Here is a 27,198-nt window from a genome sequence, read left to right as displayed (position 1 = left end):
CCCTCAAAGCTGACTGTCGGGAAGGGAGGATGAGGTCTATCCAGCAACCGCACCCCCAGCCCTTCGCAACCCTCCCTCGGAAGTCTTATTCCCTTCCTGGTCCCCAAAGTGAGTACAGGAGTGGGGAACTGAAGACAGAGCAGAAGGCAAGGGAGAAAGGGTTCCCCTCCCTGTGCGTGACCCTTACCTTCCTCCGCCTGTTATTCTGCACACAAAGGGTCCTTTCTCCCCACCAAGCCCCAGGCACTGGCAGCCTGGACCTGGAGCCTGGCGGCTCTCAGCTCCTCTGAAGCAGTGGGAGAGATAGACATCTGAATTTGCAAGTGGAAACTTCTTAGCTCATGGAAATGCTGACATGCACAGTGGGAAGGGCCTTGCATTTGGGGCAGAGACCAGGAGCCTAACCTTTTATTTGGTGTTATCTGTTGTATAACAATGGAACTCCAAACAGCCTACTAAAATAGGAAGCCTTAAGGTTAAGGTATTAAACAGTCCTGGACACTGAAGCAACTGACCTCCCAGGTGGTGCAGTGGTCAAGAATCCACCTGCCAATGCAGGAGATGTAGGAGACACACGAGATCCTTTGGAGGAGGGCATGGCAACCCACTGCAGTATCCTTGCCTGGGGAATCCCATGAACATAGGAGCCTGGCAGGTCCATGGGGGTCACAAAGAGCTGGGCACGACTGATCACAAAACCCACCAAAATCCAACCAAATTCCTAACATGGAACTTGGCCGAAGGACCAAGGACCCTGGGCTCAGTTAATGCTGTCTGACTCCTCCAGTCAAATTGAAGAAATGTAAAGGCAATGGCACCCCACTCTAGTACTCTTGCCTGGAAAGTTCCATGGACGGAGGAGCCTGGTAGGCTGCAGTCCATGGGGTCGCTAAGAGTCGAACACAACTGAGCGCCTTCACTTGCACTTTTCACTTTCATGCATTGGAGAAGGAAATGGCAACCCTCTCCAGTTCTTGCCTGGAGAATCCCAGGGACGGGGGAGCCTGGTGGGCTGCCGTCTATGGGGTTGCACAGAGTTGGACACGACTGAAGCGACTTAGCAGCAGCAGCAAAATGGTCAGAGGTCAGGCCATTCTCACCCTAGCAAAAAGTTAAGTCACTGAACTGTACAGTATACGTAAGGGAATTCTATGGTATTTGAATTATATATCGATAAAGCAGTTATTTTCTTTTTAAATTTTACTTTATTGATTTATTTTTCAAGATTTTCTTTAATATGGACCATTTTTAAACACTTTATTAAATTTGTCACAGTATTTCTTCTGTTTTATGATTTGGTTTTTTTGGTCTCAAGACATGTAGGATCTTAGCTCCCCAACCAGGAATTAAACCGGCAACCTCTGCATTGGCAGGCAAAGTCTTAACCACTGAACCATCAGGAGCATTCCAAAGCTGTTATTTTCTAAAGTTAATTTATAGAGAGATGTAGCTTCATAATTTCCATTTAACCTGTAAGATATGATTCTTATGTCCTGGGCTGAATGTATTATTGTATCTGACTTCATTATAATTTTTCTTTTAAGCTAAGAGACTTTTAGCAGTCCATGGAGAAAATTCTTAAACAGTCAAATTTTTACTTCTTTTTTTTTTTTCCAGTTGAACTGTTTCAAGCTTCTGTTCCCTTCAGTGACAACGCTTACGTTTCCTTGAGCAGAGCTTAGGGAGATGATTTTTTTTTTTTTTTTTTTTTTTTGGATAGGCAGACGTTTTCTCAATAGGATACACCAGAAAGGCAAATTGCTTTCCTGAACCTACTTTCAAAATTTGAGGCAAATTGGGAGTTGGAGCTCCTGTGATCCTCCTCTCACCAGACTCCTTCCACTGGCTGAGCGGAAGCAACGTAAAGTTCTGGCCGAAGGAGCCCAGAGTGGTCGCTGAGGCCTGAGGAAGCGGCAGGCATCGGGGATGGGTCAGGTCTGCAGTTAGTATCTCGGTGGAGCCAAGTGACTTGAACTTCTTGAGCTTAAGCTTTGGTTTCACTGTTAAACTGTCTTGGAACAAGCTCCTACCAGCCAGTTTATTAAATGAGAAAATCCATGTGACGCCTTCAGCACAGCTCTGGAATAGTGTTATGGACAAATCAGTATAATATACAGAATTTATCAGAGTGAACCTTGAGGACATTATGTTACAAAAAGACATATACTGCATGATGCCACTTATACAAAGTTCCCAGAGTAGCCAAATTCAGAAGAGCAGAAAAGAGGACAAGCACCAGGGGCTGGTGGGGGTGGACACAGAGAATAGGGAGTCAGTGTCTAAGGGGGACAGCTTTGGTCTGAGAAGATGAAAAAGTTCTGGAAATGATGGTGAGAATGGTTGCTCAGCAATGTGAATGTAATTAATACCACTCCGCTGTACACTAAAAGACGGCTAAAAGGTATATACACTACTATATATAAAATAAAGAAATCAGGACCTACTTATAGCACTGGGAACTATATTTAATATTTTGTAATAACCTATGATAGAAAAGAATCTGAAGAATATCATATCTGTAGCTAAGTCACTTTGCTGTACACCTCAAATTAATACAACATTGCTAATCAACCATACTCTAATATAAAAGAAAAAATAAATTGAAAAAAGAATACATATACATATACACATGTATGTAACTGAATCACTTTCTTGCACCTGAAACTAAGGCATTGTAAATCAACTATACATCAGTTTAAAAGGTGGCTCAAGTGGTAAATTTTATATTATGTGTATTTTACTGCAGAAAAAGATCAGCAGAGACTTTTCTGCTTCTTTAAGATAATTGGAATTTTAATACATGTTGGGTCTCCAGGAGCTAAAAAAATATGCTTTTCCAGGTGATAACTGCCCCTCTTTTTTTTTTTTTCCTGTTGCTGAGGGTGGTACAGACAGTTGTTTTCTAATTGCTAAGATGTGTTTGCCTCTTTGTGACTTCCTGGGCCGTAGCCTGCCAGGCTCCTCTGTCCATGGGACTCTCCAGGCAAGAGTACTGGAGTGGGTTGCCATTTCCTCTCCCAGTGTATCTTCCCGACCCAGGGATCGAACCCCCGTCTTCTATGTCACCTGCTTTGACAGGTGGGTTCTTTACCACTGAGCCATCTGGGAAAACAAATGTTAATTCTGACAAGTCACTTATTTTGATGAAAAGGATAGTGGGCATGGCAGGTGAGTTCAGACAAATGCCATGGAGCCGGTGGTCCTTCATGAAAAGCTGAAGAGTGAGAAGCGAGATCAGGAAGGAACTCAAGGGGTGGGAGGAGCGCTGAGGTGGTAGTGAGGTCACCTAGGCATCTTCTTGCTACAGACCAGCCCCTCAGGGTGCTTTTCTTCCTCCTGGAAATCTCTAAGAAATAGAGCCTTTGTTTTCAGGACAGGAAGCCAGTCCAGGCTCAGACAGCATGAAGCAGAGCAGGTGCTCCAAGAATATGGTCAGATGTACATTCTGGGGCAGATGAATGCAAGGTGTAGAAGGCAGTGGTAAATTCCAGGTCCCAGGAGAGAGCCTGACCCCAGGCTGCCGCATTACTGGTGTAAATAATACACATAAAATGGACTGTCATTCCCACAGAGGGGAATAAACAAAGTCATCTGCATAGAGGCTTATTCTTTCCTCTAATCAACCGGTTGGCTTTTTCTTTAATTCTGCTTCTTAAAATTTGCTCTTCCGGAGGCAGGCTGGAGTCCTGGTGGCCAGGCTGTGGTGATGAAAAGAGTAGTGCCAGGGTGCCACCTACTGGCAAGACTCCTACAAGGGCTGGGAGGCAGGGGCTGACCAGGAGGGAGCGACACCCCGGCCGCAAACTCCAGGGATCATTAGTTGTATTCTGACACTTTTTAAAATGTGTAGTCATGTCTGGGACAAAACTTGACCCAAACGAAAGCTGACTTTGTGCTAAGAGCTGGGTTTAAAAAGAATCTAATTTCATTTTCCCTTATAAGGTTATTTATTTTTAAAATTTTATTGAAGTCTACTTGATTTAAAATATTGTGTTAATTTCTGTTGTAGAGCCAAGTGAAAAGTCATACATACATATATTATTTTTCATATTCTTTTCTATTACGGTTTATCCCAGGATGTTAAATATAGTGCTCTGTGCTATACAGCAGGATCTTGTGGCTTATCCATCCTGTTATACTGGTTTGCATCTGCTAATCACAAACTCCCAGTCCTTCCCTCCCCCACCCCCTCTCCTAAGAGGTTTTGAAATGCTATCCTTCCTTGGATTAGGAGTTTGGGATTAGCAGATGCAAACTATTACGTAGAGAATATGGATAAACAAGGTCTAGCTGTAGAACACAGGAAACAGTGATAAACCACAATGAAAAAGAATAAGTAAATAATTAACTGAATCACTTTGCTGTACGGCAGAAATTAACACTGCATTGCAAATCAACTATGCTGCTGCTGCTAAGTCGCTTCAGTCGTGTCCGACTCTGTGCGACCCCATAGACAGCAGCCCACCAGGCTCCCCCATCCCTGGGATTCTCCAGGCAAGAACACTGGAGTGGCTTGCCATTTCCTCCTCCAATGCATGAAAGTGAAAAGTGAAAGTGAAGTCACTCAGTTGTGTCCGACTCTTTGTGACCCCATGGACTGCAGCCCACCAGGTTCCTCCATCCATGGGATTTTCCAGACAAGAGTACTGCAGTCAGGTGCCATCACCTTCTCCGAAATCAACTATACTTCAACAAAATAAGGTTAAAAGATAAAATAAATGCCATCCTCCCTAAGAAAAGATTGCCTTTTCAATATCATAGTTGGTACATACAAAAGTTATGTTATTAAGGATAATACCATGAGGAATTTTTTATCTGTGAAGCCATGACCCCACCCAACCCCTAAAAACTTCAAATGTCATCATGTGAAAATGAGTAAATAGTGTTAATTGTATAATTACAACTCCGTGTAACATCATGAGTGAATCTCAGCATTATGTTGTTTTGTGTTCTTGTTTCTAAAAGGAAGTAGGCTCTGGAAGTCTACACTGTATGACACCTTTTTTGGTAAAGTTCATGACCATCAGCTGTTCTTCACCCAGTCTAGGGGCGGGAGTCATGGAGCCTTTCAAAAATCTGATGAAGGAATCAGCCTTCTTCTAAGGAAAAAACACACAGGCACAAGCAACATATCTCACAGGGTTTCAGGAGATTCAGGACTCCCATGAAGTCTCACTCTAAATCTGCCATGTAAACAACTCAATAATGAACATTTCTATAGTAGAAATTTTATTTCCATTCATAAAATATATCACTAAATAGCTGAAAAAGTTACATATTATTTTAAAACAGATTTAAAAAATCATATTAGCTTTTCCTTAGCAAAATGCTTTTGTCTTCTGTATTTACAAGAGTATACTATACTTCAGGTAGACAATTTTCACTCAAGCCAGCCTGGGAAGGGCTTTGGATGAAGGTAGATGCTTCGGTAACGTTATCAGCTCTTCTTGCCTTGTGCAAAGGATGACTGGATTTTACAAAAGTCCCTTTGGAAACAAGAGTAAATACAGAGAGCTTCTAGAGAAAAGTCCAGCAAAGCAGCAGTTGAGAATATATTTTCACTTAGTGATGAAATTAATCTTATTTTGGTAATCTACACAGCCTGTTTAAGGTAGGCAGGGGGGATGAGGTCCTTAAGACTAAATCGTTTCTCTAGGAATCTTCAGTGTGAACCTGAGGAGAGGGTAGCCCCAAGTCCACCTCTCTGCTGTAAGGTCGCCTGTTTTGGTAAACAGAAGGATGCTCTGAAACACGGCCATCCATGTTCTGATACATCTGTGTGTGGGAAAGAGATGGACACACATCACCACCTAATGACTAAGACTGCCGAGTCACACACCTACATTGCAAATTGTTACTTGCATTTATTACATATAGATCATAGAGGATAGTCTACGTATTAATGGACAAAGCAAATGCGGTCCTTTTATTAAGGGAGAAATCAAATCATAGTCAAATATTTTATTTCATTATTGCTTCTTCTCTTAGATATAGAATCCCAATCTAGAAATGCTAACGCCATGCAGAAAAACCATAGAAGAAAAAGGCCATTTGTGTAAAGCAACAAGGTCCTACTTGTACAGCACAGGGCCCTATATTCAATATCCTATGATTAAGCCATAATGGAAAAGAAAACGAAGAAGAATGCATATATGTGTATACCTCAATCACCTTACTGTACAGCAGAAATTAACCCAGCATTGTAAATCAGCTATATTTCAAATAAAATAAATTTTTTAAAAAAGAGAAAGTCCCCCCAAAGAGATCTGTTCTTTATACGATGAATACAGAGAACAGATTTCTTGGTTTTCATTTGGGAGTTTAGTGACTTTAAAATTTTTGTCCAAATGAAAACAGCTCCACTTTTTTGTCTCACTGTAACGTTAATACACATTCATATAGATAAACTAAGCAATCGTTGCTCAGTCGCTAAGTTGTGTCCGACTCTTTGTGAACCCATGGACTGCAGCACACCAGGCTTCCCTGTCCTTCACTATCTCTAGGAGTTTGCTTAGACTCATGTCCATTGAGTCGGTGATGCTATCTAACCATCTCATCCTCTGCCACCCCTTTCTCCTTTTGCCTCCTAAGCAATATAGACAGATACATGGACCAAAAACAAGCTGAAATCACCATTACAGTAGATAGCTGTTCAAACACAATTTTGTCTCAGGAGGCTCGGACAGCAGAGTCTGTTGTAGATCCTTGTTAAGAATTACTAATATGTTCTTCCTATGTTACATGTGTTACATCTTTTCACTATTTACTACACATGGGCACTTCTCATCTTTTTAATGGCAGCCTAGGGTTTCACGGTACTCATGTACCATAATTAAGCTTTTGATGTCGGTCATAGCCGACCAACTGAAAAGTGCACACATGACCTTGTCTGTCTTTGGGATAAATTGTTGTTTAGTTGCTAAGTCATGTCTGACTCTTTTGCGACCCCATGGACTGTATGCCACCAGGCTCCTCTGTCCATGGGATTTCCCAGGCAAGAATACTGCAGTGGGTTGCCGTTTGCTGCTCTAGGTGATCTTCCCGACTCGGGGCTGGAACCTGTGTCAACCTCTGTCTCTTGGCAGGCAGATTCTTTACCACTGAACCATCTGGGAGGCCCAGGCTCCCAGAACTCCAGGGCTGTGCTCTTTCTTACCTGATTGAGTTGTACATTATTCCATGTGAAGGCTTGCTGTTGAGTTAGGAAAGCTCAGTACCTTCTGGAGATAGGGATTACATTCCATTTTCTGGTCTCATCCTCTGCACTGGTCATGTAAAAGCACTTAACTTCTTAATCAATTGATTGAAATTTTCAGGAAAAGCCTTTTTAAAATTTTTTCCCTTTAAAACACTTGTCCATAAGTATATCTAACCCCATATAACTTTTAAGGAGTGATCAAGACCAATTGTGATGAGGAAGGCAGCTTGGTAACTAAATTTAGTGCTTAGCAAATCAGCCATGAGAGTTCTGAGTGACGGAGTTCTTTATGAAATACTGTACTGCTACCTACCGCTTCTTCTGCATCTGCCAGCTGACACCCTAAAAATGAAGTCAGGTTAGGGAAGGATGGTCGTTTCCTGGAGTCAAAAGCCCAGCAGGATTGCATTATAAAGTATCTGCAAAGATAACAGAACAGGAGCAAGACAGGAAATCTGAATGAAGCAAAATGGGTGACTTTCCACTTAACAAAGCACCAATTATTACTGTGGACCGACTTATTTATGGCGTGTTTGTCCTGAGGCAAGTACTGTCCTAGACTTAGAACTCATATCAGAAAGGACAAATTAGATGATGCCTTTGGACAAATACAGTGTGGACCAGAATTCAGGAGAAGGGTCCCTCAAGTAAAAACTGAAACCCAGGAAAAGGTTCAGTTGTGTTCAGAAATTCCTGAAACCCAAAGGAAGAATTTCTTCTTCTTTTCTTAAGAGGAACCATGGGAACTTTATGCTAAGGAGTTTTACTTTTTTTCTCATGGGCTGGGGGCTAGACAGTCTGTACATTTCCGATTTCAGCCACTTCTCAGCCTAACCTGTACTTACATTTCTTCCGTGGCATAAAATGGCTGGTCCATCTTGAACCCACTCTGGATGAGTTTGTAGAAGTTAGCATCAGCTGGAATCCCCGGGTAAGGATTGACACCTGGAAAAACAGGAGGGCGTATGACCACCCGCTCACCCTTCATTTCTTTATCATTTATTCAATCAGCAAACACACAGATCCTCGCTTCCTGGACCAGCACTGCGAGGTGCTGGGCTCCTGGCAGAAGCCACGGTCCTGCTTGAGAGCAGGTTATAGGACAGACAGACAGACACCAGTGATAAACATAAAGGGGCTCAGGCTGCAACAGAATTAAGACTGGGGGGAGCTCTGGGAAGGGGTGTTTCCTCCACCCTTTGAAATAGGAGTGGGGGAGGGGTGCAGAGGGCACAGAATGCAGAAGCCCAGGGAACTGCAAGTCTTACCAAGCGAGAATATTTCCCAGAGTAATATTCCGTATGACCACACATCGCTTTTAATTGTGTAGATGCCCTCAAACAAGCTTTCAGGGGCCATCCACTTCACAGGCAGACGGGCCTGCATAAAACCCAAGCAGAGGTTGGTGGTGAATTTTCCACGAATAAACATCCCTTCTTTCCTCCAGTTAGTGAGATGATCACCTTTGTTTTCTCCCTAGTGTTAGTCGCTCTGGCCAGTCTGACTCTTTGCAACCCCATGGACTGTAGCCCGCCAGGCTCCTCTGTCCATGGCACTCTCCAGGCAAGAATACTGGAATGGGTTTTGCCATGCCTGCCTCCAGGGGGTCTTCCTGATCCAGGGATCAAACCTACATCTCCAGCATTGCAGGTGATTCTTTACCATCTGAGCCACCAGGGAAGTCCATTCTCTCCCTAAGGGCACTATTACTACTTCCCTGAGAAAATCTTATTTCCCAAGGGGACGTTTCTCACTGTCAGATTAATACTGTAACACATTAGCCTTAGACAAACAAACTTCTGATTTCTTTAAAACTCAAGCTTGCATTTGGGGTTGGTAAGTTTCCAGTAGACTTTCCCTCCCCAATCCCCGCTTCCTCCCCCTCCCTCCCCACAGTGAGGAGCAGCCAGTCACTTCCCCACAGGTAAGCGGATGCTGGTGAATTAGTGGAATATTTTGTCAAAGCATTTCTTGGAAGAAGCTTAGTGGAAATCTCATCCACAGGAATGCGGTGAGGGAGCACACGACATGGCTCCCAGAAATGACGCCAGATGGCGTCTGTGGCTTTAGTCACTCCCAGTGGCTTGAAAGCAGAGTTTCAAATGCGTGTAGCCTCAGATTAGAATCAAGGCACAGGGACAGATAGGTTCCTGGGGCTGAGAGTTTTGAAGCATTCTCCATTTCATGGATTGAGAACCCTTCCCTGAGCACGTTTAATCTGCCAAGTAAAAGCAAAGCTCGAGAAAGAAACCCTGTTTTAAATTCTTTTCAAAAGGATGAGCTGGGAGAATCAAGCTGGCCAGTCTGGTTCTTTTGACTCATTAAAGGAATTAATTGTGGTTCCAAATGGAATTGGCTTTCCTGCTTAAGAAACCACCAGCGAGGAGGGTGAGGACTTCAAAGCCATTAGTTCATCCTATTTATGACTACAGCTACAATAAGGGAGGCAGAGATCCAAACTCAGCTGAGTGTCTGATTCTAGTGGGAACACAGTTTAATTTGATTTGTAACCTTTATTGTGTGTTTACCCTCCACAGACCCTTTTCTTACGAGGCAATGAGTAATCCTCACGGGAAACACTGAATCACTGTGGTCGTGCACAGACTGTGTGGCTTAGACCATTCACGATCTAACCGTGTGCTGTGCAATATTCAGCAGGTGATGTTTCTCAACCACAGACGGGTACTTTGAGGACTGAGTCAATACCTGGAATACTTAGAATAGCACTTAGCACCCAGTAACCACAATACCAGCATTTGTTGTTATTATTCTTACGTCAAGAGTAGGGACAATAAAGCAGATAGAAATCATAAAAATGAATAGCCAGAAAGAAGAGGAGCTGAAATCCAGGTATTGTAACTCTTAAAAACCATATTTGTTCAGCTATACACAATTTTATCATCTTTTAGGAGTACTTTTAGGAGTTCTCTTATAAGTAACACACATATCCTCAGTTTTTTTTAAACAAGCAGATTCAGTAATGTTCTGGCTTCCCAGGTGAGTCTGTGGTAAAGAACCTGCCTGCAGGAGAATTGAACAGCCTGAGGGTTCAGGCCCTGCGTTGGGAAGATCCCCTGGAAGAGGAAATGGGAACCCACTCCAGTATCCTTGCCTGGAAAATCCCAATGGACAGAAGAGCGTGGTGGGCCTCACTTCATGGGGGTCGCAAATCAGACACGAGTGAGCACACAAACTCAAACATCAGTGATGTTTGAGGTCTCCTTGCATAACAGTAACAGGATGACAAATATTCGGCAACTAACATTTGATTTAAATACTATGCCTTTTACAAATGTATATTTAATGTTTAATTTATATGTTGTATTGTAAATGCTGTCTTGTAATAATTACCTTTTCTCATGATGGAAAGTATAACACAATAGTCACTTAATAGCTAAAGGAAATGAAATGAGCACAAGTAACAAGATTTTTTTTTTTAAAGTATGGACTGCACTCCAAGGCCCTAATTGATAGGTGTGATGCTATTTTGTTCAACTTTTGTTACAGATGGAATAGTCCCTGATGCTGCAGAAAAACCTTGGAAGCATAAGGAAGTAGACTGCTGGGAGGAAGTTTTCTGAAGTTATCATAAATCACAAATGCACTACTGTGAGTGCAGATATTTAGGTTAGCAATGACAAAACAAAATGTAGAGCACAGGGAACTACACTTGTGATAAATCATGATGGAAAAGAATATGAAAAAGAATGCATTTATATACATATATATATGCATAACTGAGTCACTTTGCTGTAGAGCAGTAACACAACATTATAATTCTACAATATTTCAATAATTGTAATGTTGTGTTACTGCTGTACGGCAAAGTGGTTCAGTTATGCATATACATATGTATATATACATTCTTTTTCATATTCTTTTCATCATATTTCAATAAAAAAGAATAAAATTATATTAAGTAAAATAAAACTCCCCCCAAACAGGATAAAACTACATAAGAAAGAGGAATCTCACATTTCCCCTGATGACGTAGTTGGAATCACTCATAATATCCCGAGCCAGCCCAAAATCAGCGATCTTCGCCACTTTCCCGTGGGTCACCAGGACATTCCTGGCTGCCAGGTCTCTGTGAAGACACTAGAAAGAACGAGATGGGAGTGTGATTTACCCGGTTGTATGTTTTCACAGAGGACAATCTTTCCTATCGTTTCAAGTTCAGTAGGAGTTACAGAGGGCTTCGCTGATGGCTCAGATGGTAAAGAATCTGCCTGCAATGCAAGAGCTGCAGGAGACGTGGGTTCGATCCATGGGTTGGGAAGATCCCCTGGAGGAGGAAATGGCAACCCACTCCAGTATTCTTGCCTGGAGAATCCCATGGACAGAGGAGCCTGGTGGGCTGCAGTCCACGGGGTGGCAAAGAGTCGGACACGACTGAGCAACTAAGCCCACAGGAGTTACAGATGATGGAAGGGCAGATCATAGAGGCGTCTTCTCTTTACTGAGTCCTGAGCAGTCATCACAACAGGTAACACGGTGTTTGCACAAGTCAGCTGTTGTGCTGCAGCCACTGGTGCTCCTTGGGGAACATTCCCAGAGGCAAAGGGGCCAGGTTCTGAGAAGCAGGTCAAGCAAACCAGGTGCGTGTCTGGCTGTAAATGAGAGACACAGCAGCCCGGCCTCTGCTGGGCTCCAAAAGGGGTGCAGGAGCTTCTGGCAGAGACAAGTATGTTTCTCCTGACTGGAATGGAAAATAGCTTTGACAATAAAATGGCATAATATATTTTTAAAAATTCGGGAAAAATACTAGAAGTTTGGAAAGGTTGACTGAAGTGGAATGAGAAGCAGCCCTGGGCTTCCCTGGTGGCTCAATGGTAAAGAATCTGCCTGCCGGGACTTTCCTGGTTGTCCAGTGGCTAAAACTCCATGCTCCCAATGCAAGGGGCCCAAGTTCGATCCCTGGTCAAGGAACTAGATCCCACATGCTGCAATATCTTGCATGCTGAATCAAAGATGCTGTTTATCACAACCAAGAGCTGGCACACCCAAATAAGTAAAAAGAAAAAAGAATCCACCTGCCAATGCAGGGGACACAGGTCGATCCCTGATCTGGGAGCAACTAAGCCCCAGTGTCACAACTATTGAGCCTGTACTCTAGAGCCTGGGAGCCACAGCTACTAGAAAATTAACTTTTTTTTCCTCCAAAATATTACAAAATAAAATCTCTGCCAGCCCCAGCACGAACTCTGTTCAGAAAATCTTTTCTACACGGCCTCTCCACCCTTGGGTCTGACGTGTCTGTTTCTCCCCTGGGTTCCCAGAACTTAACTGAGCATAGCATTCATCTCAGTCTAGTAGCATCTCTGCTTTTCTTTTTCTCCCCATCAGAGATAAGACCTGCCTCTGTATCTTGGCACCTGTCATGGTGCCTGGCACCGGTCAGCAGGCAATGCAGGATGGATTCACGCAGCCTCGGAGGAAACCCAGGGCAGCCAGAGAAGTAGGGAGGAAACAAAGGGAAGAGAGTGACGGTGACTCCGAGGGACCTGCCTAGAGGGAAAACAGGGGAGAGAGTTCCAAAAAAGCAGATACACTGCAAACATTCTTATTAAAACAAGCTGGGGGGAGAGGGGGCGGCGGGCAGTAAAAGGCAGTGCCCCTTGACCTCCAATGGTGAGTAGTTTGAATATTTACCTAACAACAGGCAACCGGGTCCCACAGCAGGTCCAGCAACCGGGCTGGACCATCTAGGGAGATGCCATCAGCGTGTGTAAAGAAACTGGTGAAAGCGCTATTGCAGATGCAGAGCTGAGAAAGGGACTGACTCAGCAGCACGCTGTGAAGACAGGAGAGGAATATGTCCCGGGATGAGGGGTGGGGAAGGATTAGGAGACAGCATTCTTTTAACTATAGAGCAGGGATGCCCAACGTTGGAAAAGCAAAGCAGAGACATCAACATATATTGATTGGGTTGGCCAAAATGTTTATTTGGATTTTTCCTTTTTTCCTATGGAAAAAACCCGAACGAACTTTTGGGCCAACCCAACATCCACAAAAGAAAAAAAAATATTGGGATTCTAATTGGGGTTAACTAGAATTAATCTGGAGAGAACTGACTTTTAAACATAGAATGTCTCCTCTATGAACAAAATAGAACTCATTATTCAGGTCTCCCTTTTTGCCCTTTAACCAAGTTTCACAGGTTTCTTCATGTAGATCTTACATGTTTCTTGTTTATCTCAACCTGTTTCATAGTTTGGTTGTTCTTGTGAATAGAAATTTTTCCTGTCCTTCAAAGCTACTGATTTATTCCAGGTTCATCTTTTTCTTAAACCTGGGATATAGTCAACGTAATACATTATATTAGAGACAGCACATTTTACAATTTTTCATTTATTTATTTATGAAATTTTTTGGCCACTCCACCTGGCATGTGGGATTAGTTCCCCAACCAGGGATCAAACCTGAATCCCCTGTGGTGGAACTGTGGAGTCTTAACCACTGGACCACCAGGGAAGTCCCTGAGAGAGCACATTATTAAAGAAAGAAAGAAAGAAAAAAGTTGAAATTATTCTCTTCAAATTCAGGGAGAAAAGGGGAGAGTGCAAAGGGGCATGGAGGAGAGGGAGGGAGAGACTAGGAGACACTAAAGGAAAAGGTAGTGGGGGAGGAAGACGTTGGAGAAATAAAGAGAAAGTCAGATGGTAAGAAAACAGGAGAGGAAGTAGCCAGACAAGTGGCTGAAGTTGGCTTACAGGCAGCAGACATTTGACGTGTCAGAGAAAGGGCAGGACTGAAAGACTATTACAGAAAGAATGCAAAATTAGGGTAGAGTCCCTGGAATGAGGAGGCTCTGAGGTGTCTGTGTAGCAGCCCCAGTGGATTAGTAGGCTCTCATAGCAGACACAGGTGGCCAGGGTGGCCGGCCTGGCCAACAGTGCCCCCAGGATCTGAACCTCCACCCATCCCCTGGGTCAAATGCAGGACACAGGCTGAACAACCTGAAGTGACTGTCTTGGCCACGACTATACGACTATACGTGGCATTGAGGTGGGATTTCTGAGGACCTCCTGTCTGGAAGTTTCGGGGACTTTGGGCAGCCTGAGAGGGCTGGGATAGCCATCATGGAATAAGGGATCCCGGACCTTTATACTACAATTAGCCAAGAGCCCCAGTAACATCTTAGGTGACTCCAACCGTGCACAGGAGGGAAAGACAGACTTGAAGGGCTGCAAGTTAAAATAAACAAGAAAAAAAAAAAAAACCCAACCAGCACCTCTTCTTCCAAATTATCTTTTTGTTGTCGTTGTGAGTTTTGCCTTTAAAAAGGAGCTTACCGACTTAAATTCCAGAAATTCCATTCCTTTGGCCACTTGATATGCAAAGCAAAGGAGATCTTCAAAGGTCAGTACATTCAGGTCTTCTTCTTCCTCCAGCCTTTTTTGGTTTTCGTATTCAATTTCATCTGTAAAATAGAACTGGTGCTCATTTTTGCCAAAATGCAAAGAAGCTGCCTTATGGAAGGGGGGAAGGGCGAGATAAGGGGAGGGGATTTAGAAGTACAAACTATTATGTATAAAATAAGCTACAAGGATAAATTGCACAACACAAGAAATATAGCTGATATTCTATAATGAATATACATGGAGCAGAACCTTTAAAAATTGTGAAGCACCATATTGTACATCTGTACAATATATATTGTAACTTATATAATATTGTACATTAGCCATACTTCAAAAAAAAAGTTACTTTATAAATCTCTGTGAGCACCTCGTGTACAAATGGAGCTGTTACATCATCTTTCTGGTGGTCCCAGGGTTAACCTATTTATGCAGAGTACTGTGAAGCCTAGGAGGCTTCCCAGGCAGCTCAGTGGTGAAGAATCCTCCTGCCAATACAGGAGACATCAGTTTGATCCCCACTTTTTGGCTGAATGACTTTGAACAGCTGAGCCACAATTTTCTCATGTGTAAAAGAGGGCTGATCAAACTTTCCTTATTGGACTCTTAGAAGGATTGACTGGAAGAACATTAAAGGCACAGACAGTTCATAAAATGTAGTAGATAATTGGTCTTTCTTTTCCCTACGTGGCAAAAATACCTAGTGCAAAAGAAAGGCATCTGGGACTTCCAGATCTCCTGGAAGACAAGTGGCAACCCATTCCAGTATTCTTGGCAGGATAATTCTGTGGACAGAAGAGCCTAGGGGGCTAGAGTCCATGGGGTTGCAGAGAGTCCGACACGACTGAGCATGCACGCATCTGCATACATGCAGCCTAGGCAGAGTCACCTAAAGAGTCTCTTTGATTAGAGGAGTGAATTCTCCAGCTCTTGGGTGATGATGAATCAGAGGTCTCAGGTGCTCTTCTTTTTTTTTTTTTGGCAGCGCCACATGGCTTGGGGGATCTTAGTTCTCTGACCAGGGATCGAACTCAGGCCCCCTGCATTGGAAGCACAAAGTCTTAACCTCTGGACCGCCAGGGAGGTCCCAGATGCCCTTCTTTTGCACTAGGTAGTCCTGCCACATCGGGAAAAGAATGACCAGTTATCTACCACATATTATGAACTGTTTGTGCATTTAATGTTCTTCCGGTCAATCCTTCTAAGAGTCCAATGATGAAAGTTTGATTAGCCCCCTTTTACACATGAGAAAACTGTGGCTCAGCTGTTCAAAGTCATCCCGCCAGAAAGTGGGGAAACCCGGGGGGTTAACCTGACTTCCATCTGACTCCAGAACTCATCATTACTTCCACTTACTAGGTAATAAGTGCTTCTAATAAATTTATGACTTTTAAAAAGACTAACCTGACTGATCAAATAAAACAGCCCTTCATGTTTATGAGCTGAAACATTGACATAAAATTCATAATACATACATTGACGGTTTTTTACTACCTTTAGGGCAAACATGCATTAATGAAGTCTATAGATGACGTTAGCAAAGAAAAACATGCTTTCGCATTTACACACCTTTAAAAAATATAATAGTAAACACAGAACTTTTGCATCTGTTTCTATTTGGAAGCGCTGTTTAGAATAAAATATTACCTTCAGACTGAAATGAATTCCCATTGAACCCTGAGATAGGATCTGAGTCCGGGTGTATTTGAACTTCTCTTGAACCTGGCATACTATTTTAAAAAAAGAAAAGTTATATCATTATTTATGTTCTTTTGAGTAGAGATTTTATTTTAAAATATACAACTCATCAAAGAAATGAATTCCAATTACAAGTGGGGTTTTAAATTAAAAGCATAGCATCAACCTGTCCTTTTCTTGTGTGTGGACATTAAAAACATCTGTGTAATTGAGCTTGTCCATCAAACTAGGTTAAGAGTGATTCCCATTCTCTGTTTGGAATCTTCTGGTTCAAAGAGGACCTCACTCAGTTCTTCCCACAAGCCTACAAGCTGGGTGTCAAAGCCACATTTCATAAAAGAGAAATTAGGCTGGATGAGATAAATATGATTTGCTGAAATCACGAAGCTAATAAGGAGTGTGACTTTCCCTATAAAAGTCCATGCCACGCAAATCTTCTATAGAGAACTTGAAGTGTTTCATCATCGTTTGTTTCTTTTTTTTCCAAATTGGTCTTTGTAAAGCTCATTTCCTTTCCCTGTGAAATTAACAAGTAGTAACACTGAGAATCTCTGTTATGTATAACATAGAACTCTTCACTGAGGAATTCTGTATGCATGATATACAATGATTCCATTTTTTCCAGCATAAGAGTTTACTCTAATTACAATGTCCATATCTTTACAAAATGGTTTAATGATTTCAGACCACAAATATTCCAAAAGTAATTGCTTTGTGTTTTTAATATCCAGTGACTGGAATGAACTGAAGGTGCTGAGTTGACCACCACGGTTTTCACTAACCAGAGTGCTGGTCACACATGACTCTGTTCTAGAGCACAGATGACATTACAGAATCCTCTTGGTCTAAGAATATGAACTGAGAAACGAACACAGAAGGGAAGATTGGTGTGAATTGTCAAGGACAGCTGCACAAAGACATGCCTGGGGTCTCCATGGGGTCCCCGGCTTCAGGATGTTAGTCTGTCTCAGCACTAGAAGGCCAGAGGCATGTGCTGAAACATACATGCCAAGAAAACAAGGAATCTCAAACGCACCCTCCATACATCCCCCCATAAAGTTAAAAGTCTTTAACAAGTCCACCTCTAGAAAAAGGGACAGCTTTCATGTAGGAGGGAAATAGAAATGCACTAGGGATTGAGGACCATTCTATCAGAGCGCCTGTGAATTCACTCTGAGAAGGGTGTTATTGAGCTACAACGTTCAAGTAATCAGCAAGAAATGTCCAAGGATGAGGATGAGCATTCTGCCAAACCTACAGCCTGTGGGGACCACGAACCACTCAGGAGCCCAATGGATGGCAGAGCACAGAGACGAACATCACCCCGACTTTATTTTGCTCCCATAGTTATGCCAATCAATCCATCCTAATTTTTCAAAATCCATTTTATGACTTTAGAGCTCTTTTGTGCAATACTCCCAGGACCTGCACTACTTTCTAGGAATATAACAGGGACTTTGGGAAAGGCGCCCTTTCTTCTTACCAATGTCCATATGTCAATCAGGAGGCCTGACAGATTGAATTACTCACCTTTCCTAAAACTGAATATATGTCTAGAATGTGATTGTGCAAGTGGGCTGAAATCACTGGTTCAGCTACAGTGTCTGTACTGTAGGACAGGGGAAACCTCATTGTTCATATCAGCAGGGAAACTATGGCAAAGATAAATGACCTTCCTAGGTCTTCAAACACACAGACCACACTGTGCTGGACAGTGGCCCTTAGAAACTGACTGGTGGGGTGCATTTAACCATCATACTTTGTCTGCTCTGTAATGTATTATTTTAAGTCTCTTACCTGGAATTAGGGTGTGATTGGAAAGTGGGATAAAAACTGAAATTATGTTCCTTGAAAATCTCCGTCCACGTCCTGTGAAATTTTTCTCTTTTACTTCTTAGATAGTTGAGAAGGTCGCCATAGCAACAGTATTCAAAAATCAAGTAAATTGGTCCTGAAATAGTGACGGTTTTAATTCCAGGTATACAGACACCACATAGTTTTTTCAGACATCTGTGTAGCAGAAACCTCACTCTATGAGAACTTGGTGGGGAGAGGTGGGAGGACAATTCTCTCCGAACCTATCTCATCTTGGACTTTAAAGTCAATTTCAGTTTTTTGTCCAGACTCTTTGGAAAGCTGTCTCTTCTTGCCTTCCACTTTGGCTCAGCCAATAACCACTGGCCCCCAGGATTCTCCAGTTTACAATGGATAATAATATGCTGCCTGCACTGGGACCACTTGGTAAATATATGCTGATTTGTGGTTTGCCTGAGGAGGGAGAAATATATCCCTGCTGCTGCTGTTGCTGCGTCGCTTCAGTCGTGTCCAACTCTGTGCGACCCCATAGACGGCAGCCCACCAGGCTTCCCGTCCCTGGGATTCTCCAGGCAAGAACACTGGAGTGGGTTGCCATTTCCTTCTCCAATGCATGAAAGTGAAAAGTCAAAGTGAAGTCGCTCAGTCGTGTCCGACTCTAGCGACCCCATGGACTGCAGCCTACCAGCCTCCTCCGTCCATGGGATTTTCTAGGCAAAAGTACTGGAGTGGGGTGCCATTGCCTTCTCCGAATATATCCCTAGTCACCTCTTTTTTTTTTAATTTTATTTTTAAACCTGATACACTGTATTAGTTTTGCCAAACATCAAAACGAATCCGCCACAGGTATACATGTGCTCCCCATCCTGAACCCTCCTCCCTCCTCCCTTCCCACACCATCCCTCTGGGTCGTCCCAGTGCACCAGCCCCAAGCATCCAGTATCGTGCATTGAACCTGGACTGGCAACTCGTTTCATACATGATATTACACATGTTTCAATGCCATTCTCCCAAATCTTCCCACCCTCTCCCTCTCCAACAGAGTCCATAAGACTGTTCTATACATCAGTGTCTCTTTTGCTGTCTCGTACACAGGGTTATTGTTACCATCTTTCTAAATTCCATATATATGCATTAGTATACTGTATTGGTGTTTTTCTTTCTGGCTTACTTCACTCTTTATAATAGGCTCCAGTTTCATCCACCCCTAGTCACCTCTTAAAGGGCTTCCGAGGTCCTGCTAGTGGTAAAGAATCTGCCTGCTAATGCAGGAGACAGCAAGAGATGCGGGTTTGATCCCTGGGTTGGGAAGATCCCCTGGAGGATGGCACAGCAACCCACTCCAGTAATTCTTGCCTGGAGATCCCATGGACAGAGGAGCCTGGCGGGCTGCAGTGCATGGGGTTGCAAAGAGTCAGACCTGACTAAAGTGACTTAGCACGCACGCACCTTTTAAATCCATTTTCTCCTTATTTCTGGCTGGCTGACCCCAAAGGAGTGACGTTTGGGCACAGGGTTCGGGCAATTCCAGGCAGAAGGGAGAGAATCAGAGCATGGGCGCCACTGGATTCTCGGAGAATAGAGTTTGAAGGCCCTCCATGGCTGTACTTATTTAAAGCAGCCCAGTTGGGGCAGTGGCCAAGCTCTGCAGCCAGGGAGAAGCACCTCCTGGGCAGGTAGAGAAACACAAAATGTGCTTGCGACGTTATTATTATTTTTTTTAATTTAACTTTTTTGCCATGTCACGCCACGAGGCTTGCAGAGTCTTAGTTCCCTGACCAGGAATTGAACCCTGGACACAGCAGTGAAAATGCCATGTCCTAACCACTGGTGGTGGTGATGGTTCAGTGCCTAAGTCATGTCCGACTCTTTGCGACCCCATGGACTGAAGCCCGCCAGGCTTCTCTGTCCATGGGATTCACCAGGCAGGAATACTGGAGCGGGTTGCCATTTCCTTTTCCAGGGGATCTTCTTGACCCAGGGATAGAACCCGTGTCTCCTCCACTGCAGGCGGATTCTTTACCGCTGAGCCACCAGGGAAGCCCCCTAATCACTGGATAGTCAGGGAATTCCTTTTAAGTAAGTTAGAATTCCATGACATTGCCCAGTGAAGACTGGCATTGTCTACACTGATGCATCTAACCTGGAAGCACTGTATGTCTAATCCCACTTGGGTTTGGGGGCCCACACTGTGACTGCGAAAAGGAAAGAAACAGGACAACAAACACCATCTTTGTCTCCAGGCTAAAATGTTTTCTTCTAGGTGATCTGAGTGGGAACCGGTTACCTGACAGGGTGCACGCCCCCAGGAGATTCACAATATTCTCGTGGCTGCCCAGGTGGGTCATCATTTTGAGTTCAGACATGAGAGCCTCTCTCTCCGAGCTGTCTGCTTTTTCTGTCAATGGCAGGGCATCACAAATGAAAAATGGAAGTAAAATAGGTATTTTAGATTATTTGATAAATTAAAATCTTCCTCTGTTCAGAGAAGATTTGCATAAGAGTTTTAAAATACATTCAATAATACATACATTTTGAATAGTAATGCACTATGTTTTAAGGCAGAATTTCAAAGATTGCAGCATGAAAGTTGAATCAAATAATGTGCTTTTTCTACTGGACTTTACTCTACATGCAACATAAAAACCTTTAGAATTGACCCTTAAACAAGAAAAGAAAAAAAATAATAACACATGACTTTCCTCCACAGTAGAAGTTAATGAATATGCTGAAGGGAGAAGAATGCTTTTTTTTTTTCTTTTTTGACTCTTGGTTTGTTGAAGTCATAGAGTGACAAGATGGGAATGTTAGTGAGGGTTCCAGCCTGTGATCCTCAGATCTAGAACCTTAAATTTGTCAGGAATCCAACAGTCAGGAGGTCATGCAAGCTGCCTGAGTGCTCAGTTGCTAAGCTGGCTCTAACTCTTAGTGACCCTATGGACTGTAGCCCTCCAGGTTACTCTGTCCATGGGATTTTCCAGCCAAGGATATTGGAGTGGGTTGCTATTTCCTTCTTTGGGGGTTTTCCCCACCCAGGGATTGAACCTGCCAACCCATGTCTCCTGCATTGGCAGGCAGATTCTTTACTGCTGAGCCACCTGGGAAGCCTGGTGAGAAGGTCAGGGAGGACCAATTCTCACTGACCAAGTTCTCAAGAAACTCCTTACTTGATAATGAGGACCATCATTGCTGACTAGGCTAGAATGTATCTACTACTTCCCCTGGAGTAAGGCTAGATAGTTTAGCAAATTTTACTTGGCATCTTGCTTAGAAATATAGCATGGAGGTACTTATTGGTGAATTTAAAGATCTCCTGTCATTGAGGCCAATGTGCCCAGGTAGTCAGGACACCTGCTGCTGCCAGGAGGCTGCTGGAGCCCTAGAGGCCAGGGCAGGGTCTCAGGATCTTGCCCTCCAGGCACCCACCCCTCTGTTTCTTTACATTCAATGGAGATTTGATTGGCTATTTCTGGGTATCATTGTTTCATCCTGGAAGATGCTAGCCTTTGTGCGGCTTTTCCAGAGCTTCAGTACATATACTTTGACTTGTGTGAGCTCTCAGGAGCATCCGGATTTCCAACTCCTTGGCCTAGGAGTGACATCGGGACCCACTCTGCGTCCCATCTCCCGCTGCCTCACGTTGTACAAGGGTTCATGCCTTTCGGGTGTCCATGTCCTGTTCCTCATGACCCAAAGGACATACTTTACAACGACCCTAACTTTTTCAAAGCACTTTCATATACCACTACCTGACTTTCATTCATTCATTCAACAAGTATTTATTGAATGCCTACTGGGTAGGAGGCAATGTGCCAGGACTTGGGGGAATAAATAGTAGAAAGACACAGCCCCTGTCTTCCTGGAGCTCACAGCCCCCTTGAAAGGGGAGACAAGTAAATAAACATAGTGTCATTAAATGCCATATGGGACGAGCGAATCTATTGATGAAACAGAAGCAGACTCACAGACAAAGAACAGACTTGTGGTTGCCAAGGAGGAGGGGCGTGGGGGGGAGAGGTGGACTGGGACTTTGAGGTTAGCAGATGCAAATTATTATCTATAGGATGGACAAGCAACAAGGTCCTACTGTATAGCAGAGGGAACTAAATTCAATATCCTGTGATAAACCATCACGGAAAAGAATATAAAAAATAATGTATACATATGTACAACTGAGTCACTTTGTTGTATAGCAGAAACTAATACAGCACTATAAATCAATTATACTTCAATAAAAATAAAAAACAAATGCCACGTGGAAAATGAATGTAGCATGCTGCCCCACACAAGAGGGACACCTAACTCAGACTTAGGGAGGGTGGGGAAGGGGATACTAAATGTTTATGCTGAGACCTGAGGGAAAACAGGAGTTAACCAAGTGAACTCAGAGTGGGAAGGATGAGGAAGAAGTCCTGAAGTCACTGGATGGGCCAAGATCAAGAAAGAGGACCACATGGAAGCAACCTAAATGTCCATCAACAGAGGAATGGATAAAGAAGATGAGGTACAATGGAATATTACTCGGCCATAAAAAGGCATGAGACTATGCCATTTGCAGAGACATGGACAGATCTAGAGACAGTCAAACAGTGAAGTAAATCACAAAGAGAAAAACAAATACCATACAATATCACTTATATGTGAAACCTAGGAAAACGGTACAGGTGAATTTATTTGCAAAGCAGACACAGAGAACAAGCTTATAGATACCAAGGGGTGGCGGAGTAGGATGAACTGAGAGACTGGGATTGAAATATATACACTGTTGATACTATGTATAAAATAGATAACTAATGAGAACCTACTGTAGAGCACAGGGAACTCGACATAATGCTCTATGGTGACCTAAATGGGAAGGAAATCTAAAAAAGAGGAAATATACGTATATGTGCAACTGACTCACTTTGCTGTACAGCAGAAACTAACACAACATTGCAAAGCAACTGTGTGAGTGTGCGCTCAGTTGTGTCTGACTCTTTTGCAACCTCATGGACTGTAGCCCACCAGCTCCTTCTGTCCATGAAATTCTCCAGGTAAGAATACTGGAGCAGGTTGCCATTTCCTATACTCCAGGGTATCTTCCCAACCCAGGGATCAAACCCACGTCTCTTGCGTCTCCTGCATTGGCAGATGGATTTTTTACCCCAGGAAACCTCAAAGCAACTATACTCCAATGAAATTTAAAAAAAGAAAAAGAAAGAGATAGAGGACAGCATCCAAAATATACAGATCTGCTCTTATGAGGCTTGCAGACTACGGGGGCAGCTAACACACTAGTTAAATAAATAAACAGCCATGTAATTATAGTTGTGATCAATTTTATGGGAGGGAAAAGCCCAGAGGGAGCTGGGCTATAGCATCTAGCAAGGAACTTGAGCTCATCTGGGGCGTGAGAGACAGCTTCCCAGAGGAAGTGGTATCTGAGCTGAGATCTACAGGAGGAGCAGGCGGTGATGCCGTGAAAGGGGAAGGGGAAGGATGGATGTGCAAAGGCCCTGAGGCGGGAAGAGCACGGCACTCTAGAGGAACTGAGAGCTGCGAGGGCAGAGGCGAGCTGCAGCCATGTCGTGCTGGGCTGTGTGGACTGTGCAAGATGAAAGCAACTGGGAAGGTTAAGTAGGAAAATTATATGACCAGCTTTGCATTTCAGAAGCATCACTTGGGCTTCAGAATCCAGAAGGAGGTTAGAGTGCATATAGAGTAGCTTCTTCGAAGGCTGGTGCATCCATTTGGAAGAGACAGGCAGTAACAGGGGTTAAGAGAAAAGAGGATGGACTCAAGTGGCACCTGCAGGAAGCCTGATAGGAATAGTTACAATGAGGATGGTTTCTAGGATGAGTCAGTCCCAGGTCCCTGGTTGGCCCAACTGGGTAGCCCATGGCCAGTCACTGGTACTTATAAACCAACCGGTGAGAGAGGGAGTATCAACCAAGGGCCAGGGTTGGAAGAGTCCACTTTGGATAGGCTGTCTTTGAGGGACCCTGGAGACATTCAGGCATGTGGACATAACCCGAAGCTTAGCAGGGAGATGCAATTGTGAGAACCACTGGTACACGGGATGAGGTCATGGGCGAGCTGAGACAGCCCTTGAGTATGAGGAGTGGAAAGGAAAGTGGGACCCGGAGCAAGCCTTCAGGAACTCCACGTGAGAGATGGATGAGAAGATGAGGGAGCAGCCAAGGACAGTGCAGCAGTCAGAGGGTGGGAGGAAGCCAGAAGAATACAGCGCCATGGAAACTGAAGGAAGAGAGCACATAAAGATGGAGGGACCCGTCGATCGTGCCAACTGGTGTTGAAAATTCAAGCAACATGAGGACAGAAAAATGCCCATTAGACTTAGTTCATGGTGGAGGCAGTGGAGGGTGGGGTCATGATCACTTAGAGCCAGCTGGGGGCGCTCTTGCTAAGTGAATGATGCTCACGGAGGCTGTTGGGAGGGAGGGGTGAGAAACGAGTGGGGATACAGTAGGCACGGATTCCCTCTTCTACCCGGCGCCCATGTCACCATATAAGACACACAGCTGCCTGTAGCAACGGTAACCCCAAAGCTGAAAAGCACCTAAGCAGACAGAGGAGAGGAAGAAGAGGTGGACTTGAGTTTTATATTCATGACTTAGTGGACACCAACCCCAACACACTCCCTTTTTAAGCTTTGAAGCCGGGCAAGCAGTACCCATAACCATGATGGAAAAGAGGAGGTGGCAGGCGGCACCTCCCCTCTTGGCGCGTCTCTGTACCTTTCAGCATCTTGACTGCAACCTGGATGGAGACCCCTGTCTTACTAATTCCATAGGCGGTCGCATTCATCACTTTTCCAAAAGCACCGGACCCCAGGACCTTCCCTGCAAGACACGTGGTGAGTGAGTGAGCGTTCGCTGAGGATTTTCCCACAGGAAGGAAACAGGGGAAACATCCGATTCTTACCAAATTCTAAGTTTTCTCTTGGAAACTCCCATTTGAGATCATACTCATATTCTCTGAAGTCAATGTACAAGTACTCGTTATCCAGAGAGCCGGTCACTTGCACCATCTGCAGCTGGCTTTCGTACCGAAATTGCTTCCAAGAGGGAATAATGAGTCAGTTAGCCACAGGGCATTCTTCAGATATGGGACACAGTGAAGGCTTTTTTTTTTTAAACCTTTGCTTTTACCTTTTTGTACTTGTGACAAATCAGCATGGTTAAAATGGCAATGAAGGGAAGACAGAGGCCAATTGTCGCATAGAATGAGATGTTGTCCTGGATGGAAGGGAAGGGCCCTGCAACAGAAGAGCATCCCGGAGCAGTGGGTGAGAACCCGGAGATCGCAGGCTCGCTACAACCTCTCACATCCTGTCTGAAGGGCTGTTATTTGTGATGCTTACAAGCCCTCTACGCACAGAAGCCCACAGAAAAATCAGGCCATGTTCATATAAAGGACACTTCCCTCCCAGAAAATTTTAGATGATTCTGAACCCATTTTATTTATTTGGCCACACCCTGTGGCATGTGGGATCTTAGTCCCCTGACCAGGGATGGAACCCATACCCCCTGCATTGATGCACAGAGTCTTAACCACTGGTCGGTCAGGGGAGTCCCTTTGAGCCCAGTGTAAAAAATCATTTACTAGGGGTTTTAAGGATTACATCTATTTAAACCCACAGGATAGTCAAGCCAGATTAAAAAAAAAAAAAAAGAAGAAGTCTGTCTACCATATATAAAATAGATAAAAAACACAGTCCTAGTATATAGCACAGGGGACTATATTTAATACCTTGTAATAAACTATAATGGAAAAGAATCTGAAAAGTCACACATGTGACTGAATCAAGAATGTTTTTCTACTATACATAAAGTAGACAAACAACACAGTCCCACTATACAGCAAAGGGAACTATCAACATATTCTGTATTTTGTAATAAACTATAATGGAAAAGAATTTGAAAAAGAATACATATATAAAACTGCATCACTTTGCTGTACACCCAAGACTAACACAACATTGTAAATCAACTATACCTCAATTTGAAAAAAAAAGAAACTAGTGTTCCCACAGTGAAGCTGTCATATGAATGTGGGGAAGTTAGTTTGGGGATGCTGGTGATTCTAAAGCATTAGTGTAGGCGGCCAGGTTTCAGAATTGCTTAATTTCAGAGGGCTCTAAATATCAAACCAAAAATGATAAAACAGCAGGCTAAAAGGCAAATAAGGAGATTAACTGAAAGGGAAAGAGGTAAAGACTCCAAATTACTAAATCTATCTCCCTGGATCTGGATCTCTGTTTGTTGTTGCTGTTGTTCAGTCGCTAAGTTGCGTCCGACTCTTTGCGACCTCAGGGACTGTAACCCACCAGGCTCCTCTGTCCATGGGATTCTCCAGGCAAGAACCTGGAGGTTGCCATTTCCTTCTCCAGGGGATCTTTCTGATCCAGGGATCAAATTTGAGACTCCTGCTTGGCAGGCAGATTCCTTACCACTGAGCCACCAGGGTTGTCAGGGTAGATGCCCACTATACCAGGAGTTTGGGGTTCTATCCACATTACCTGAATTCATGAGTTACAGTAACATCAGTAGAAGTCACTTCGCCCTTAAACTACAGAACATGTATATTCAGTGGGGATTCCTGCCTGACTCAAAAAGCCTTCTCATCTCTAACACTGAATCTGCACACTCTTGTAAAACTCCCCCAAATAAAAGCCAAAGACAGGGCTTAACTTCTAGTGGGGAATTCCTGAAGGTGGCATGTTTCAATAGTGATTGCTGTCTACCTGGTGAGCTCAGAAGGATTGTCTCACAGGACGTGCCGAGGGCATTATAGGCACAACACTTCACCAGGAACCCTTTGACAGCCTCACTCATGTTCAGCGTGCTGCTCGATATCCACTGTCCAAACACTTTCCTGTTGGCCTTTTTATTCCAAATTCCTTCTGTGATTTCTTCTGTGCAGCTGAAAAGAAATGGCAGAGAAGTCAGAGGGGCGTGGCTGTCATCAGATTAGAAGTGAGGGTTTCTCTAATGGGGTCTGTAAGAGACACATCTATTATAGGTTATCAGAAACAATCTGATCATTGAGAATTACGGTCGACTAGGAAGGTAAGCATTTGAAATGCTCTAGCGTTCCTTCTTAAACTGAATTCACGAGAAAGCG

The 27,198-nt window shown here is 43.7% G+C and overlaps 1 protein-coding gene across 1 annotated transcript in view; it reads right to left on the bottom strand.

The window, feature by feature from the left end:
- Nucleotides 1–5,215: 5,215 nt before the first annotated feature.
- Nucleotides 5,216–27,198, bottom strand: part of FLT3 (fms related receptor tyrosine kinase 3) — a 62,217-nt gene continuing 40,234 nt past the window's right edge. Inside the window, exons 14-26 of the mRNA XM_055543123.1 lie at nucleotides 26,819–26,997; nucleotides 25,224–25,330; nucleotides 24,997–25,129; nucleotides 24,810–24,914; nucleotides 20,360–20,470; nucleotides 18,055–18,208; nucleotides 16,207–16,289; nucleotides 14,494–14,621; nucleotides 11,174–11,296; nucleotides 8,467–8,578; nucleotides 8,044–8,143; nucleotides 7,512–7,617; nucleotides 5,216–5,775 (exon numbers count right to left, since the gene is read on the bottom strand). Of these exons, the coding sequence (XP_055399098.1) occupies nucleotides 5,653–5,775; nucleotides 7,512–7,617; nucleotides 8,044–8,143; nucleotides 8,467–8,578; nucleotides 11,174–11,296; nucleotides 14,494–14,621; nucleotides 16,207–16,289; nucleotides 18,055–18,208; nucleotides 20,360–20,470; nucleotides 24,810–24,914; nucleotides 24,997–25,129; nucleotides 25,224–25,330; nucleotides 26,819–26,997 (1,564 nt within the window). The 3' untranslated portion in view covers nucleotides 5,216–5,652. The remainder of the gene's footprint in view (nucleotides 5,776–7,511; nucleotides 7,618–8,043; nucleotides 8,144–8,466; nucleotides 8,579–11,173; nucleotides 11,297–14,493; nucleotides 14,622–16,206; nucleotides 16,290–18,054; nucleotides 18,209–20,359; nucleotides 20,471–24,809; nucleotides 24,915–24,996; nucleotides 25,130–25,223; nucleotides 25,331–26,818; nucleotides 26,998–27,198) is intronic.

The sequence above is a fragment of the Bubalus kerabau genome, chromosome 12 (assembly GCF_029407905.1).
Source record: "Bubalus kerabau isolate K-KA32 ecotype Philippines breed swamp buffalo chromosome 12, PCC_UOA_SB_1v2, whole genome shotgun sequence".
NCBI lineage: Eukaryota > Metazoa > Chordata > Mammalia > Artiodactyla > Bovidae > Bubalus > Bubalus kerabau.
This window is presented reverse-complemented; position numbering and strand designations above follow the sequence as displayed.